At 29.7% G+C, this 19,576-nt stretch overlaps 1 protein-coding gene across 5 annotated transcripts in view; it reads right to left on the bottom strand.

Moving 5' to 3' along the window:
* Positions 1–5,021: 5,021 nt before the first annotated feature.
* The window catches only part of LOC111628737 (zinc finger CCCH domain-containing protein 18-like), a 70,223-nt gene continuing 55,668 nt past the window's right edge, over positions 5,022–19,576 (bottom strand). For 2 of the 5 annotated variants that reach the window (XM_023372575.1, XM_023372574.1), the window contains exons 16-19: positions 13,539–13,720; positions 8,883–9,118; positions 8,741–8,804; positions 5,022–7,049 (exon numbers count right to left, since the gene is read on the bottom strand). In XM_023372575.1, the coding sequence (XP_023228343.1) occupies positions 6,820–7,049; positions 8,741–8,804; positions 8,883–9,118; positions 13,539–13,720 (712 nt within the window). In that variant the 3' untranslated portion in view covers positions 5,022–6,819. The remainder of the gene's footprint in view (positions 7,050–8,740; positions 8,805–8,882; positions 9,119–13,538; positions 13,721–19,576) is intronic. The other 3 variants (XM_023372573.1, XM_023372576.1, XM_023372577.1) reach the window with 2 other exon arrangements.

Raw genomic sequence — 19,576 nt, 5'->3', positions numbered from 1 at the left:
CAGGGTTGTGGAGTCGCGTAAAAATGTACCGACTCCAACTCCGACTAAAACACCAAAACTCCACGACTCCGACTCCACAGCCCTGGTAGAACTTAAACATCTTAACATACATGGTCTGTTCAAAAAGTATCGGACCTTTGGTCGGCAAAAATAAATTTATTGACTTTGAGGTACAAAACCCTAATCCCCTTCAAAGTAGTCTCCTTGGTAATATATATACTTNTATCACTTAAAAAATTTTAATGAAGATATTTATCTTAATTATGAAAATATACTAGCATGTTTTTTAATTTTTGGAACCTAACCCTCCTTTTCGTATTAGTTCTTTGTTTCGTATAACACGGATTCGCATAACACAGCAATTTTTTGGAACGTAACTACCGTGTTATACGAGGGTTACCTGTACTTAGAGGGTACTCTTAATCATGTCCATCATGGATTTGGCTAAACTCACATGAGAGCAGATGGGCAATGAGGGATTGGATTGATAGGATAAGAAAATGCACATGGTTTACCACGAAACTGGCCCCCATTTAAATGATGTGAGGAAAATCTGGGAAATAGTCAGCCTTTCAGTTGGGTGCAACCAGTGTTTAGTGGCTTTATCACTTGGCTATCAATGGGCAGAAAAACATTACACATGAAAATTTCCAATTCCAATTCCACACTCAAATTCAAGTCACCAGAGTAACAGGTTGGCACCTTTACCCTCTCACTTCCATCTGACATTTGTGAATGCTATAAAAAATTTATTGTCCTCACTACTTATTTATGATGAATAAATTGATAACATTAAAAATTAATTTTTTATATATGACTAGCTAATTATTTATATAATCAATACATGCATACTCCAGCTGGTCTAATTCAAATCCTAATTATTTTAAAAATAAAAAATTCCAGCTTGTTCCAACAAAAATTTTTAAATTTTCTAATGTTTTCAGCTATGTTCGTTCCTGATGATGGCTACGTAGATAGCTGAAAACTTTAAAAAATTAAAAGATTTTTGCTGGAACAGGCTGGAATTTATTTTTACACTTATTCCAGTTAAGAAATTATTAAAATGGCATATTAGCAAATATAGGACAACTAGCAGAAAACAAGACATACTAAATAAAAAAGATAAATATAAGATTGGTCATAAAAAAGTTTCAATTGCAACAGAAATTGGAATTGTTAGCAAGAATGCTGAAAACTATGATCAGAAATATTTTTTACCATCACTTTAATTTTTTTAATGTTCTAAAAGAATGATTACTCTTAAAATTTGATTGATGTAAAGATAAAAATTGAGATCACACATTATTTAAAACACTTTTAATTTTGAACATTTATAAAATGTCATGTTTATCCTAAAGCATTTGATTAAACAAAAAAATTCTGACTGATTTAAATTATGTTGATTTTTAAGTTGCAGATTTGTTTTTTACTAAATTATAATAATAATATTACTATTATTGATATTATATTATTTAAACCAATTGTAAGAAAATATTTATACAAGAGAATAAACAGCATATTTATTTAAATGATAAATAAGGATCTTCCAAAAAGAATGCTAATATTTTAAATTATTGTCACTATGTTAATTATTATGCATACATTAACATACATTAAAACATTGGTAAACTTTCCGAATTTCATACTTTTCCATTACAATTTTTCAATATGTCACCTTGTGTCATATTGAGAAATCAATCAATACTCAAATTCTTCTCACATTCACTACAGCAAACCTGTTGTCACTCCTCCCACAACAGGTGCAATTTTGCAGCTCCTGCAGATTACTCATAATGCACAATAGTGAATGATTCTGACTTTGCAAACTACAGAACACAAAATGCTTTCTCTATTGAAGAGTGGCCATTTTCATTTACAGTGCTTCCTAGAGGCAGTAGACAAGACATTTGAATGCAGATGGGAAATAAAACTTGGAACAGTTCTCTATCAATTTTTGTACATTGCATACTTTTTGGATAATAATTAATATAATTACAGTAATTTATAATAGCAGCATTCATTTTGGGAGATCCCTACTTTATTTTAATTTTAATAAAAATAGAGATACTTTCTGATTAGGATGCCAAATATCTTATTTATGGAAATTTTATTGCAAATATTTAAATGAATAAAATAATTTAAGCAGTAATAATAATTTATTTTAACAAAAATAGATTCCTCAAGGTTAAGTTCAAGTTATTTTGTAAATAATAAGGGTTTTAACCATAAATTTCAAATTATTAAATTTAAAACTTAATAATGAATATGGAGCAAACTAGCACTTGATTGGGATAATTAAAATAATACTTAAAAACTATACTACTAACAATTTTACATTGCATACAGTCTGTAATTCTCACAAAAAAGATTAAGTATAATTTAGTTTGATTGATTGATACAAGGCACTAACACATTAAAGGTGGCTTTAATTTTGTCAATTAACTTGATCTATAATTGAATCTATAAGGAATAGAATACAACAAATATGAGCCAAACCACTCTATATTGAGGGAGTACCATAATTCCTCATAACTGCAAGATGTGAAGAATCCAGGAAAAATCAAAGAGAGGTGATTTTAATTTGTATAATGGAATAAATTGTTTATAAGTTTTATTGCTCTAATAATTTACTCAAAATAAACTTCCTAAAATGTAAGAAAATTGAATAGTAGTAATGTGTATTAGATGGCTGATCATGCCAATTCCAATTCTAGATCCTCTGAAAACAGACTTTTGTTGCTTCAGCCTTCTAGCTGGTATTAATTTTATAATTGATGTTTAGCCATCATTGCAAATATAATGGGTTTTACGTTGTGTGTGTGTGTGTGTTTTGAATCTTTTCATTTTGTGAATACAGGTAACCCCCGTATAACACGGCACTTCTATAGCACGGATTCACTCTAACACGGTTTGAGTATTGGTACCATCCCCCGTATAACACGGCACTTCTATAGCACGGATTCACTCTAACACGGTTTGAGTATTGGTACCATCCCCCGTATAACACAGTACTTTTATAGCACGGATCACTCTGACACGGTTCGAGAATTGGGTAAAACCCTCATACAACAGGAAATGTAATAAATTTTTACATACTTAAGTAATAATAGTTCACGAAAATTATTATTTTCGTGAACTATTAGTACTTAAGTATGTAAATTTTCTCTTCTCGCCTTCTGTTGATACACGTGGTCCTTCTCGAAACTTGTTTCAATGTTGCCAGATCGCGACGCTTCTGCTTCTGATGTTGCCGAATGTTTTTCCCTTATTCCATACTTGCTTTATTCTTCATAAGTGCTTAGCACCATATAAGGAAATTTATAAAGACCTTTTAACTAGAAGCAAGCAATCTAAAATTACATACATTTTGCAAAAGGTAAAGCATGGATCTGAAGATAATGCAGAAAAATGCTCAGAGGATAAGGATAACTTGCCAAAAAGAAAACGCTCTCGGTTAATTAATAGTGTTTTTAGTGATGACGAAGAAAACATTGTTTAATTTATATTAATATGTATCACTTAAAAAAATTTTAATGAAGATATTTATCTTAATTATGAAAATATACTAGCATGTTTTTTAATTTTTGGAACCTAACCCTCCTTTTCGTATTAGTTCTTTGTTTCGTATAACACGGATTCGCATAACACAGCAATTTTTTGGAACGTAACTACCGTGTTATACGAGGGTTACCTGTACTTAGAGGGTACTCTTAATCATGTCCATCATGGATTTGGCTAAACTCACATGAGAGCAGATGGGCAATGAGGGATTGGATTGATAGGATAAGAAAATGCACATGGTTTACCACGAAACTGGCCCCCATTTAAATGATGTGAGGAAAATCTGGGAAATAGTCAGCCTTTCAGTTGGGTGCAACCAGTGTTTAGTGGCTTTATCACTTGGCTATCAATGGGCAGAAAAACATTACACATGAAAATTTCCAATTCCAATTCCACACTCAAATTCAAGTCACCAGAGTAACAGGTTGGCACCTTTACCCTCTCACTTCCATCTGACATTTGTGAATGCTATAAAAAATTTATTGTCCTCACTACTTATTTATGATGAATAAATTGATAACATTAAAAATTAATTTTTTATATATGACTAGCTAATTATTTATATAATCAATACATGCATACTCCAGCTGGTCTAATTCAAATCCTAATTATTTTAAAAATAAAAAATTCCAGCTTGTTCCAACAAAAATTTTTAAATTTTCTAATGTTTTCAGCTATGTTCGTTCCTGATGATGGCTACGTAGATAGCTGAAAACTTTAAAAAATTAAAAGATTTTTGCTGGAACAGGCTGGAATTTATTTTTACACTTATTCCAGTTAAGAAATTATTAAAATGGCATATTAGCAAATATAGGACAACTAGCAGAAAACAAGACATACTAAATAAAAAAGATAAATATAAGATTGGTCATAAAAAAGTTTCAATTGCAACAGAAATTGGAATTGTTAGCAAGAATGCTGAAAACTATGATCAGAAATATTTTTTACCATCACTTTAATTTTTTTAATGTTCTAAAAGAATGATTACTCTTAAAATTTGATTGATGTAAAGATAAAAATTGAGATCACACATTATTTAAAACACTTTTAATTTTGAACATTTATAAAATGTCATGTTTATCCTAAAGCATTTGATTAAACAAAAAAATTCTGACTGATTTAAATTATGTTGATTTTTAAGTTGCAGATTTGTTTTTTACTAAATTATAATAATAATATTACTATTATTGATATTATATTATTTAAACCAATTGTAAGAAAATATTTATACAAGAGAATAAACAGCATATTTATTTAAATGATAAATAAGGATCTTCCAAAAAGAATGCTAATATTTTAAATTATTGTCACTATGTTAATTATTATGCATACATTAACATACATTAAAACATTGGTAAACTTTCCGAATTTCATACTTTTCCATTACAATTTTTCAATATGTCACCTTGTGTCATATTGAGAAATCAATCAATACTCAAATTCTTCTCACATTCACTACAGCAAACCTGTTGTCACTCCTCCCACAACAGGTGCAATTTTGCAGCTCCTGCAGATTACTCATAATGCACAATAGTGAATGATTCTGACTTTGCAAACTACAGAACACAAAATGCTTTCTCTATTGAAGAGTGGCCATTTTCATTTACAGTGCTTCCTAGAGGCAGTAGACAAGACATTTGAATGCAGATGGGAAATAAAACTTGGAACAGTTCTCTATCAATTTTTGTACATTGCATACTTTTTGGATAATAATTAATATAATTACAGTAATTTATAATAGCAGCATTCATTTTGGGAGATCCCTACTTTATTTTAATTTTAATAAAAATAGAGATACTTTCTGATTAGGATGCCAAATATCTTATTTATGGAAATTTTATTGCAAATATTTAAATGAATAAAATAATTTAAGCAGTACAATTTAGTCTTATAATATATAGGATAGTTTAGATCTTGACCATCCTGTACTAATCTGTTTCACAATCATTATGTTACTGAATGTAATAATTGGAAGTGAGACAAGAATTTAACTTAAATGAAGCTAAAACATTCATTAAAAAAATTCCATTTCATAACTAATTTTAGTAAACAGAAAATAGAAATTTTGCCAAATAAAATAAAACATTTATATTCAATGTATAAAGGCATATACCACAAAGTTATCAGTGAAGCAAACAGTTTGACCTGAAGATGACATTTTACAATGTTGAAAACATTAAAAATATATATGCTTAACTGAATATTTTATGGTTATTTATCTGAACTTTTCACATCCAAATAACTGAATTTTGCTTCACTGATACTTTATGTTGATTAGAAATTATGTAAAAGGTTTTGACTACAGAATAAAGAATTTTCTTATGGATAAAAAAAATTAAAATATTAGCACAGGTTATGCTAACTCCCAGTACATAAAATCTAAGATGGATAACTAACAATTTTACATATCCTGTTTATATTTATACTGCAAACAATTCTCAGTTTAGCTTTTTTAATTGGAAATTAATAAGCAAACTCAAAATAATATGATTTCTCTTTGGCTTTTGTTCAACATGTAAATTAATAATTGAGAATAATTTTGAAAAGAATAAAGATTTAATAATTCTTTTTTAAAAGTTTTATTGAATGATTTAGTTGAATTGACATTTTGTGAGTTGTACATATTCACAATTTTTGTTTTGTGACTTGAAAACACCGATGTTTACTTTAACAGATGAATTCAATAGAAACAGACAGGGAATTTAAATTTAAGCTGTTAACTTTCTACCAAATATTGTTTTTCTCATCAATTTCATAAACCTAAACACGAAAAAAGAATTAATAAAGAGAATAAAAACTAACAAATTATGAAGATGGGTAGCAACAATAATAATAGCACATTATTATTGTTATAATTAAAAAAAAATTAAGACAAAACAAAACATATGATCTATGTACATTTCTTGTGGTGACTGAAAATGTAACAGAAAATTGCATCCGGCATTTTGATAAGTTCTGATGAAATAACTACATCAGCCCTAAACGATTCCACCATTTCATGTACAAAACATTTTATCGTTGGGATAAAAAACTTCCAATTACATCTACACATCTGCATCTTATTAGATGCTGTCCACCTTTATCTGGTACCTCGCTGGATTTTAATCTGTACACCAAAGATAACAGAACTTGCTTGTGCTGTTGTTATCTTGTGCTCCACTGTTTCTAATTCTTTCATATTAAGAGTTTCTCTTGAAGACAGTTGAGCAGGTGATTACGTAAATTACCAGGAATTTCAGTTTGTCATTAGTAATGTCTCTAACTCATTTTAGACCTTTTTCTAGCAATAGCATCTTCTACTGCTTTTAACTGTTTTAATAGTTCTTCCCTTCTAGATGTAGTTGATTTTTTTACAGTATTTACTACATTAGCAGCTGGAGCTGATGGAGTAGAAGCTGCTTTAATATTAGGCCTTGGAGGTGATGCCTGCCGTTTTCGGCTATTATTTGTTGAAGTAACAATGGCAGTTGCCCTATTACGGTCATCAACTGGAAATATTAAATTTAAGCTTTAACAAATCAATCTGATTTTGATTTAATTAGAAAAAGTACTTTACATAAAAACACAAATATAATAAATAAATATTCAAATTTTACTTTCTACTCTTGATACTTTCAATAAATTATCATCATATTGAAAATCCACTGAAAATGTCAATTACAGGCGGCCCTTGACTTTTGCACAATTTTAAAAATTTAACTTTTTAAATATTTTTGTTGATAATGAAAAATTTCCTTCCATGCAGAAAGCTCACACACTAAAAAGTACGGTAACACGCTCTATGTACTCAAACACATATTACTTCCTACAATAATGGACTTCTTGGAATCCTAATCACTATTGTGTTGTTCTGAGCAAAGTTCAAAACATTTTCAGTCTTAAATTAGGGCGTGAGTCAACGTGTTGTATGTTTTACTAATTTATTTGTTTATGTTTAAATATTTTGTCCTTATAAATTGACAATCACAAGTGAAAAACAGAGAAACTGCAGTGATGATATGAACAAAAAGAAATTAAGGACTCAAACTTCATATGATCAAGATAAAGATGGAAATAATTAAATGTTCTGAAAACAGTGAACACAGTAGAGCATCGATTATCCGACCCCCGATCAACCGTCATATTGGTTAACCGACCGCGTTCTAGTCGGCAAATTCAAATGTCCACTAGTGATGTGGCGCAACAATATTTGGCTATGTCTTGGCTACTTTAATATTATTTTTACGTGTTTTAGCTGGCAACACTGGCTCGACCATGAAAGGGAGCCAGTATTTAAACAAGGCTTAATTTTCTAATTTTTAACGATACAATAGCGATGATTATTATTTAAAAAAAATTTTTTGCTAGGCTTAACATTGATGAAAATTGAACGTGAAGTAGGTTAATAGCGATATACTAATATACTAATTACATGGGATATACTAATATACTATACTAATAATGTATTTTTTCATATTTTTCAGTTATCCGACCAACCGCAGACCCCAATTGCGTCGGATAATCAATATTCTACCGTATTTTGCTTCAATCATGTAAACAGATCTACGATATGCACAATTTTGAAAAATAAGAGTAAAATTAAGCAATAAATATTTTAAATACAGTTTTTGGTGCATATTTGTTTACATCCCTCTACTTTCAAACATTCAACATTCACGCACACTTTCAGGAACCAATTATGTGCAAAAGTTGAGGGCTGCCTGTAATCTGTATTGTTATATGATTTTAATTAATGTAGGTCTGGAAGTAAAGATTGGGGAGAGCTCCAGATAGAACTGATAACACATCTGCATGATATACAGATGATGAGGGTTCAGTCCCACTCTAGAATAATTGTTACATCCAAATTTAAATAAATCAGAATTTAAATTTTGATGCAAGACAGCAACCTATTCATCTGTTTTTAGACAAATTATATTATTAATTAATTAAACTGGTATTCAAAACATAGCCCGATAAATCCAGTAATTAATTATTATACTGAAAGAATTTTATAAAACCAAAATATAAAATGAGATGAAATTTTATGTAGACTCTTAATGAAAAATAATCCTTTTTTTCATGAAGACTAATGCAAAATTCATTAAAAAAATAAATTTTAAATATCAACATAAACTTAGAACATCACTTCTGTAAAATAGGGACTTAATGCACATTACATTTATTAATAATAATATACCTTTTTCTGTTATTCTCAATTTATTACTATTATTTTCTCTTTTAAGAACTGCTTTCTCAGAATTCTAGGAAAAAAAAAAATTATATTAAAAAGTTTTTGAATAACTAAACTCACAATAATTTAATTTATCTTATTAATTTACCTTATTTAATAACGTTAACTTTATTGGCTGTTTATGTGAAGTTTGTTTCAATGGATCTTTGTTTGATTTTGGTTGCACTGTTGTACGAGCAGACAATTTTGTGCTATTGCCTAATATTTTCTTTTCCTGTGAGGAAATATCAGTTGGCTCTGATATCCTTTTTTCCTTTTCATTTTCTTTCTCCTTAATTTCTTTAGAAGCATCAATGTTTCCTTGAAGATGTTTAGATTGATGTTCTAGTAACAAAAATTAAACTTAAAATAGTAATAATTGATTGATTTGCTAACTTTAATATTAAATAATTTTTAATGATTTATAAATACAGGAATTGAATAGAACAGAGAAATTACATTAATCTATAATAAATTCTGATATACAAATTTTTTATTCTGTGTGAGAGAAATGCAATGGAACAATATTTTATGTAAATTAAATTGTACCAAAAACAAAATAATTTTCATAAATTTTAAATGTAGATTGCTTACCTAGTCAGCTTTTGTTATCTGGTAAACAGAGACATTTACTTTAAAATTATAATTCTGTATTTTTGCTTCAATGTAAGTTTATGTATTAGCTTCATTATATATAAAACTATTTTAAAAATATCTAAAATACATTTATCGTACAAAAATATATTCTTGTGTAATGTTTATTATGTGTTATTAGCTTTAAGTCAGAAACTTATCAGTAATTTCTACAGGAATAGCTACACATGGAGATTTACAATACAATAATTAAATAACATTTTGCAATAACAAAACAATGTAACTTCAGATTTCGCATACAGGCAGCAAAATATTGCAAATTAAGCTTATTAATTTTGAACTGTGCTGTTAACTATCAATAGAATTCAGTAACCTATAAGATTAAAGAAAAGCAGAGTATCTGAAGATTTGGATGATAAATTGGGATTCACAGATTATCCTCATTTATGTGGGTTCATGTTCTATTGAACTGCATTGTACTGAGGCAGCAATGTACTGTTATAGCATTGGAGAAAAGCATACAGTCAAGTTGATTTAAGTGGAAAGTGAGTAATCAATTACACTGCATTAGATATTATTCTGTAATTAAGGAAGCTGAATAATAACCTTGTATGAAATCTTATGTAAAAATATACATTTAGGAATTAGATCAACTATTTCTTGCAGATAATACTCATTGAAAAAAAAACTTGATTGTATGAACACATTACCTGGACATAAATATAAACCCATTACTGCATATGAAGTATAAATGCTCTAATAGAGAGCTACTCAAACTGGTCTGCAATAAGATTTCACTTAAAATTTCATATTTTTATATAGTATATAGTAATAAACTATATATATTTTTAAAAGTATTTTAACAATATGTTAATTTATAACTTTTGATTTTCTTTATTATTTAAACACTTAGTGTCAGAGTTAGACTGGCAATCAGAACCAGGAAATCTATGCATTTGTAGCTAGAACTATTTTAAGATGATCAATACAAAATCTTTCTCACTTGTTTCTAGCCATTTATACACGAGTATGAACATTTTCGGCCTTCTTCAGGTACACTGTGATCTGTTAGAGCGTCGGTTGGTAGAAGTTTAAACGCTGCCAATGTTTACCTAGCTGTCGTCTTACCAGTGACATCATTGTTGATGATAGGTATAGACGATACCGAGGGTGCAAAATTCTTTCTTTTGGTAAAAAAGAGGTGTGCTTTCCCATCTACGGTCATTCGCACACTTCTTCTTACTGTATCGTTAACTATTTATGGCGTCAACTATGATGTCACTCCCCATTAACCCCCTATCGTGATAGTGCTTCTTTACGTAGCACACTTACTTTACAATTTATTCCCCAACTTTAGCGAGTACCCCATCATGAACTATCTGCACACCTCTCTTTTTTACCAAAAAAAAGAATTTTTCGCCCTCGGTATCGTCTATACCTATCATCAACAATGACGTCACTGGTAAGATGCCACCTAGATAAACATTGGCAGCGTTTAAACTTCTACCAACTGACGCTCTAACAGATCACAGTGTACCTGAAGAAGGCCTATTAAGAAGGCTGAAAACGTTCGTACTCCTGTATAAATGGCTAGAAACAAGTGAGGAAGTTTTTGTATTGATCACCAGGAAATAACTTGAAAACAGCCCACAAATCCACTTTTACAAAATGATAGAACTAAAAAATCAAATTATATGCCTTTGTGTTCTTATCTTATGTTTAGTACATAATTTGTCTATAAGGACTTATTTTATTACTAGGATTTATTATACTGATGACTTTGTTCTATAGGTTGTGAAATAGATTTGAGCACTATAAAAATAAAGAAAAAGGAAAGAAACAATTTTAAAAGACAATTATATGAACATATCCACATAGCAAGACAAAAGAATAAAATGAACAACAATTTAGGAAGAGAAATACACCAATCATGGAACAGAATCATCAACAGAGGGAATGAGGGGTGGAGGTATAAAAGGAGAGTTAATCTTGTGATAAGATAATGTTCGAGTAATGATGATGTAAGTTTTAAAAATGTTTTAAACTACCTTTTATGAATGTAACTTATAGCTATTGTTATTGTATACAGAAATATTACAGGTATGATTGGATTTGTGCTACTTATGCTTTTGAATGTTGATATATTTAAACATAAAAAAATTGTAAGTTTTATTTTGTCTTTTATTATTTTACTGTCGGAAATTTTATAAACTTTTGTAGTACAGCTGTCCCTTGATAATCCGACAGGTATGAAACCAAAGGGGTGTCGGATTACCGAAAGGGATTACATATTTGGCATTGTTTTGCTAGCAGTAGCCTACAATATTCCCTACTCCAACTGTTCAAACAGAACTGCTCATGGAAAACACACGAAATGTGTGTTATTGTGTAAGAATTGGGTGGGGAGATTCACGTCGCAACATGCTTCTGTGCAAGCAGACACGTAACGGGGATGGGCACCTTGACGGGAGGTGCGTCGGACTACTGAGCATGTCAGATTACAAAATGTCGGACTATCAACGGACAGCTGTAATTTTATATTTTGTTTTAGAAATTGTTGTTCGTAAACCTGCTGATGAGGTACATACAGGTCCGAAACACAATGATATCGTTTAATGTGTGTTCAGGTGAAAAATAAAGACCGTTTTTTTCTGATATGTTTTCTTGAATTGCAGAACAAAGTCATCAGTACAATAAGTCCTTGTAGACAAATTATATACTAAATATGATTAGAACTAAATTTCATTATTGTATTTTTCTAATTCAGTCTTTAAAAATGCATTTGAGCTCTGTTCTCTGTTTTATAACCAATTTTATTTTTAATTTCACAAAGTTACTGGTCTCTGAGGGATAAGAAATAAGAAAAACCTGATCTATAAACATAAATATGAGAATCACTGCTCTAGTATTTTGTAGGGCTGCTTTCAACTATCATAATGATAAGGAAATGGTTCTTTATTGGTACAATCGAGAGTTACTACAGTAAGATTTTCCCCCTAGCTTAAAAGATCAAGTCTTAAGTTCAGTCTTAACTTTTGCACTTTGTTCATCTTTGTATACAGCACATGGTATAATCTGTGGGGTTAAGATCAGAGATCTCTACTTGGTCAGGGAAAAAGTCAAATCCCATTAGCTTCAAACCAATCATGAGTGAACTGTGATGATTAGATGGCAGCACTGTCTTACTGGAAAATCTATTCATCATCACAAATGATTGGACCATTTGGAAGCAGATGATTTCCTAGGTCTGATGCTTGGTGGAGTTGAAACAACAATCAATACATTCCAGAAATGTCTTTCTGCCAGCACCAAAGAGTGCCAAAATCAAAGACAACCAGTTCAGCGACAATTTGGCCCTAATCTTGCTGGATGATGTGCACTTTATGAAATGACCATATCTACCTGGTGGGATGTTGATTTAGCCTGTCCATAGGTTACAAGATTTGTCAAATAAGTGATTAACAGTACAGCATCCAATATGTTTAGCTATATCAGCACCAGATAATTATGCTTCATGAAGACTCAAATTCAGTCCTGTATATTCCTCTTGGCATATCCTGTTTGTTGTTGGAAAGTTAAATTTCACATATGGTACTTAGTTGTATTAAGTCCATTAAATTGTGGATTTACTGCATTACACTGATGTGACTTAATACTTTCATCTAGTGCATATTAGCTTTACAGTAATGTATTATTTATAAGAACATAGAAGGCAAAAATGTTATTGCCAGTTTATTACATTAAAGTTATTCCCTATAGGTGTAATTATTTTAAGATAATTTCTGCTGTAGTGTAATCAGTTACTTACTTAACATCAAAATCATCTTGACTTTATGTTTTTGTCCAACACCGTATACAATTCAACAAGTTTAAATATTTTAAACATCTAAAAAATTCTGTTGTTGAATTTCATTGTTTGTATTTTTTTTATTAAGTATTGTGAAATATAAGAATTATTTAATGAATAATCTTAATCAAACCTTAAATGTTTGATAAACTTTCTTCTGGTTCTGATGTTTTGCTTTAAAACTGCTGTTACCTTTATTTTATTTATTAAAATCTCATGAGATTTTATTAAAGATTTTAAAAAAATGAGATTAAAGAAATTCTTATGAAAGATTTTGTAAGTAATTTTTAAAAAATTGCAGAAAATTATGAAGATTATTACTACCTTTCTTTGAAGATACCTTCACTGGACCAGCTTTTACCGACTCAGAACCACTTGAACTATGAGATAAACTGCTTGAAGCCGAAGATACGCTACTCATACTAAGACTTCTTGAAAATGACCGAGAAGGTGAACGAGATGCAGATCGAGAAATGGATGGAGAAGGCGAGCGAGAAGAACTCGACCTACATGAAATCATTTTTACATTAATAATAATGAAATTAAACAATACACTAAGAGTGATACAATAAAAATATTCACTTATGCTGATAATTTGATTAGGAACTACCAATTATTGAGTTAACAGTAAAGTTATTCTCTTTATTATAAGGATTAATATCATCATAGTATCAATAATTTACAATTATTTCTTACTCTGCTATTATATATAAAAGTTTGTCTTATATAAAGCAAGAATAAATATGCCATACATAAACTATAATAATTATTTTTTTAATAATTATATTGTTTTGAATTGAAAAGCTAACAAATTAATTAGAACTTTATTGCAGATATCAATAAATTGCTTTATATCAATTTATTCATTGCATATAGATCTAAAAGGCTTAACACTGTTGAACAGAAAGAAAAATTAAGAGTTATATAAATTTCTAAATGCAAGAAAATATATTTCTTAATAGAAAATTAGTATATCATATTAGTATACTATTATATGTTAACAGACAATTGATTTTTCTAAATTAGAAAAAAAAATCGCTGTATAAATATAAAGATTTTTTGTTTTAATGTTCATCACCATATAGATTTAAAAGATTATTTTTAGTTCAGTCATTGCATTGCATATCATAAATATGAAAATTTCTTAAATTGTATAACAGATGTTGTTTTGTTTAAAACTAGATAAATTCAGAATATATAGTAATTTTTCTAAGATATCATAGGAACAGTCAGATTCTGGGTTTAACTGGCTACCTTTAGCCAAATTACTTAACTGGCCATAATAGTCCAATAAAGAATCTGGCTATTTGTTTGATATATAAATTAATTCATCAGGTTGTTGTGTATATTATGATTACTGGGTTGCAATTTTCAAATTGCAGGCCTATAAATTCCCACTGTCAATGGCATCCATCTGACATTCCTTAATCTCCTTATCTCAACAGGAAAAATATAAATAAACATATATGTTATCTATTTATTTATATGATAAATTGTACTGCTTCAATATACTTTCTAGCTGTATAAAAATATTGTTACTATAATTTTTTTATATTTTATAATAATTTGCTTTTTGTACTTTACATATTCAGATGGTATCTAGACTAAATAATTACATGAGTACCAAGACACTTTGCTTTGTCTAAATTATGATTAGACAATGACTATTCTTATGTTACATCTTTCTAATTTAACCATATGAAAAATGGTAAATTTTTTATATTCAAATAATGATATAGTTCATAAAAAATTTCAGTTGCCATTTTTATTAATAGTTGAATGAAGCTTCATAATAAAAATCAAAATAAGTTTTAAATATTCATGACATTCCAACAATCAATTATAGACTATTATGAATTAACAAAATACAAATAAAAAATAATGTAAAATGTCAGTAAATTCTGAAAAACAGTGAAGATGCCCTGCCTCCTGCAGTATCAAATATTCAGGCAAAATTTACTTTTTTATGTAAAAATAAACAAGTGCATCCATCTCAATAGTATGCAATTTGCTTTTGTCTTTAAGAAATGGCAAAATAATATATATATCAAAGAATTGTTTTGGAATAAACAGTTTTATGATTTATCAATAATAAGCGACTTTAATTGTATACTCATTTTACATACTGGGAGTGGCATAGCATTCTCTCAGGTAAAGGGGTTGGGTTGGCAAATAGGAAAGCTTAAGAAGTCCTAATCTAAACTTTATTTGAATTTGTATTTTAAATTATGCCATAAATAATACTTAAGGAGTACAGTGGGTGATCGGTTAACGAACAGATCGCATAACGAACACTTTCGCGAAAGATTTTTATGTTCGGACAACGAACACATGATCGGATAACGAACACCCCACAGAACAAACACAAGAAGAAGCGACGTAAATTAATGAATACCGATTGGTCTTCCCTTGTCTTCGGGCAACAATTCGAAACTTTTCGGAGTGTGGGAGACGTCGACATCGACGCTCAAGCCGATATATACCGATCGGATATTATTCCTCCGAACTTTGAAACTCTTCCTTGTAATTTCAGCCTTTTATTTTTCTGACAAAACAATTATTTTATGTATTCGTGAGACTGTCGGGTAGGCACTCGTTAAGTTTTGCGTCTGTTTTTCTTTTCGAAAGGTGAGAGTATAATAGCAAAGGTAGAGAGTGGGCAGAAGATGCCTAATGTTGCTGGGCAGTATGGCGTAAACAGGTCTACAGTAGGCTGAAGTTCAATCTTATTTAAGAAACATACTGTATAATCAAGAAGACTCAAGCAGCTAAAGGAGTAACAAAAATCACATCTGAGAAATAAAGAATATCGAACAGTTCATAATGGAACACGAAATGGATCTGACGACAGAAGAACGCCAAGAACTCTTGAATGAAGAACACCAAGAAACTCGGCGAGATATGTTTTCTTCTGAAAAAGAGGATTAATGCCGATATCTTATATTAAAGATCCTTTGAAGAAGTGGGAGGATGTCAGAACAACGGTCTTAGAATGGCATCCAAACCAGGTTAAGGCTTGGGGATTTCTGCAATTGCAATGCTATTAATTACTTACGAAAAATCCTGAAGAAGAGAGAAAAGCAATCGACATTAGACAGATTCTTTAACCCTTTCAAACAAAAAAAAAACACGACTAATAAAAACGCAAGACTATGTATGTATGTATTTTTATCATCAATACATATAAATAAAGGTAGTAAGAAAGTATATATTTTTTTATTTTGGGGGGTCTCCAGAACCAATTAATCAAATTCCCATAGAAACCTATGGTAAATCGATAATCGGTTAATGAACAATTCGGATAGCGAACAAAGTCTTGGAACGGATTACGTTTGTTAACCGATCACCCACTGTATTTAGTTTCATTTTTTAAAATGAATTTTATATTATAAATTATTATTAATTAAAATAACTGGAACATAACAGTAATTGAGAACTAAATAAAATCTATATTTTATAACTGCTAGTTCAATTCCAGTAATATATCATTTGGTTCAATCAATGTATAGAATAAAAATAAACAAGAAAAAATATATTTTATTGTGAGATTAGATATAAGTTACAATACAATGTCATCAAAATAGTAATTATTTGCTATCATACACTTTTGCTAATATCCGTGCCATAACTAGAAGTGTTCCTGAAGCCCATTTTTTTGGACATTTATTAGATAACTTGTAATGAAACACACTCAACTTCCTGTGATAATGCAAGATAACACTCCTTTAATGTCAGAAAGAGAAAAAAAAATTCACCAAAGTAAGATTAGGAGAGAGGATGAATGTTGAGCACAAAAATTTTGTTTTTGCCAAATACTACTGGACTTTGAACACTTGCATTGCATGTGTGTTGCACATCATCTTGAAATTATCACAGAGGATCTTGGATATAGAGATGAAATAATCATTTGAACCAAAGTGTCTATTAATTTCAAATGATCTAATCTAATTTCCTCCTGAATCCTAGTGATAACTTCTGCATTACCTGCTGTTGCCCATCTTCCACATCTGTATCACATCTCTTACCACTCAAATATTCAGGTCTTTGACAGTGTCTTCACCAAAAATCATTCTTAACAATTTTGAAGGTTTGCTACAAGATATCCTGAACTTACAGCAAAATTTCCATTTTGGACATTTCAAATTTCAGCAGCAGCCATTTGATGCACTACCTTTACTGAGATAGTGTTCTTGTATCTTAGTGAATATGCTTAACATACTTTAGCTTGTTAAAATTTGTTATTAAATGTTAAAATTTCAACTACAGCACATGAAATGATCAACTGATTGAAGCTGTCACCACTTGAAATTTCTATTTATTTTTGATTATGTTGTATATATTATTTTAATGTGAAAAAAAATATAGGTAACAATTCTTTAATAGATAATATAGAAAGAAATCACAATCAAAATGTTAAAAAATTATTTTATTTGAATGTTTATTTGGAGTATAAGAATTTGCAGTTTACTAAATACAAAAATTCAGAGTTTGTTACATAAAAAAATAGACTATTTTTATGCTCAAAATAAAATATTCTTCATGGTAGGAGTGCTATTTTGCACATAGTAGTAATGAGAATAAACTAAAAATTGAGTATGTATCAAACTAATCAAAGAAAATGAAAAGAAAATAAAGTACTCTTGTTATTACTCAAAAATAGAAATAATTAGCAACTTTATAGACATGACAAAATTATAGTTTTGAATACAAAAACCAAAATACCTATAAGAAATTACATATAATGATAACATTTAAATTGGATTTATAGTATTAAAAATCAGTTGCTATTTATACATAGGCTAGCCAGAAAGAAACATCTGTTTGGTTATTAAAAACATCAGTACAATGAAGAAATTTTATTACACAACTTAAAATCACACTTTTGCACTACTTTTCAATGTAGTCTCCAGCCAAATTTAAACACTTGTCATAGTGCATTACAAGTTTTTGCATTCAATTTCATAGAACTTTGCTGCCTGTGATTTCAGCCATGCCAATGATTACTTCATGAAGAAACATTTGTGAAATCTATGGAAACTCACTAGAAAGTTCCAAAATTGTGAATAGGGAATTCTCTCTAACTTTTTCATAGATTTTATGTACAAATCAAGTCATCATAGATAGCCAGCCACTTCACTGCTGATTGTGAGCATCTGTCCTTCCATTTTTGAACATATGGCATTATTGTCTCACTCCACCCTAACTATGTACTTTCCATAAACTTCATACAGTTGACAATAGATTTCAGCATCTTTACAGTTTTTCGGCTAACAGAAATCTTATTAAATGCCATTCAGAATTCTGCCAGCTATGAGGTATGCTCACACCTGACAGGATTCTGAATGGCAGTTGAGGCAAGACAACAGAAAGCACAACCTGCACCCTTCCACAAAGGAGGCATACTGACTCACTCTACACTGCTGCCATAGTACCATTATCTTCACTACTGCCAGTACCACATGAAAACAGAAATTACTTTCTGGATAGTCCTTGTATATTATTTTAAAATTATATTAGAATTTTAAAAAATTATTTAATAATTAACATATGGCTAGGTAGTTCTTTTTAATTTAACACAATGATAAAAAAATAAAATTTTCTTCTCTTCATTATTCTTATTAATATAAATTGTGTTTTTCCAATCAAAAATAATTAGAGGAGTTATTACAAATAGATTCTTTACCTTATTTATAATTTTACTCCACATTTACACTAAAAATCAAGAATATACATATATGATACAACAGACAAAATATAAAATATAATTATACATAGTTAATGAATCAATGAATTCTCAAAAAAGATGCACCATTTTCTAATATACAAAACATTTACAAAATCTGATGTATCGGGTATTTGCTATATCAGTGGTTCTCTATGTTTCTCATCTCACAGATCCTCAAAACCTCCACAGCATGATGGACCAGTGGTTCCCAAACTTTTTTGATTCTAGGCACCCTTGCTAAATACAGAGTTTTCCAAGACACACTATATCAAATTTTAACAAGCACATTAAATTCTAACATTATAAAAACTTTATAACATTTTGTGGCATCCATGAGGAAGCCACAGCACACACTTTGGGAACCGCTGGTATATACAATAGTATTTTTAAACAATTCTTATAATTTGAAAATCCATCCATGTACTGTTGCAAAAAAGAAAAAAATAGAATTTGCATTTGATTTAATATTACAGTGGTACCTCAGGATACGAAATTAATCCGTTCCGAAACTGAGATCGTATCATGAAAATGTCGTAAGGTGGATCATCTTTTCCCATACGATTACATGTAAAACCAAATAATTCGTTCCAACGCGAAAAACATACTCAAATTAAAGCCAAGTAATACATTAAAAAAA

The sequence above is a fragment of the Centruroides sculpturatus genome, unplaced genomic scaffold (assembly GCF_000671375.1).
Source record: "Centruroides sculpturatus isolate CEXI.00-Female unplaced genomic scaffold, Cexi_2.0 scaffold453, whole genome shotgun sequence".
NCBI classification, from domain to species: Eukaryota; Metazoa; Arthropoda; class Arachnida; order Scorpiones; family Buthidae; genus Centruroides; species Centruroides sculpturatus.
Note: the sequence above shows the minus strand (reverse complement) of the source record. Positions and strands in the feature narration are given on the sequence as shown.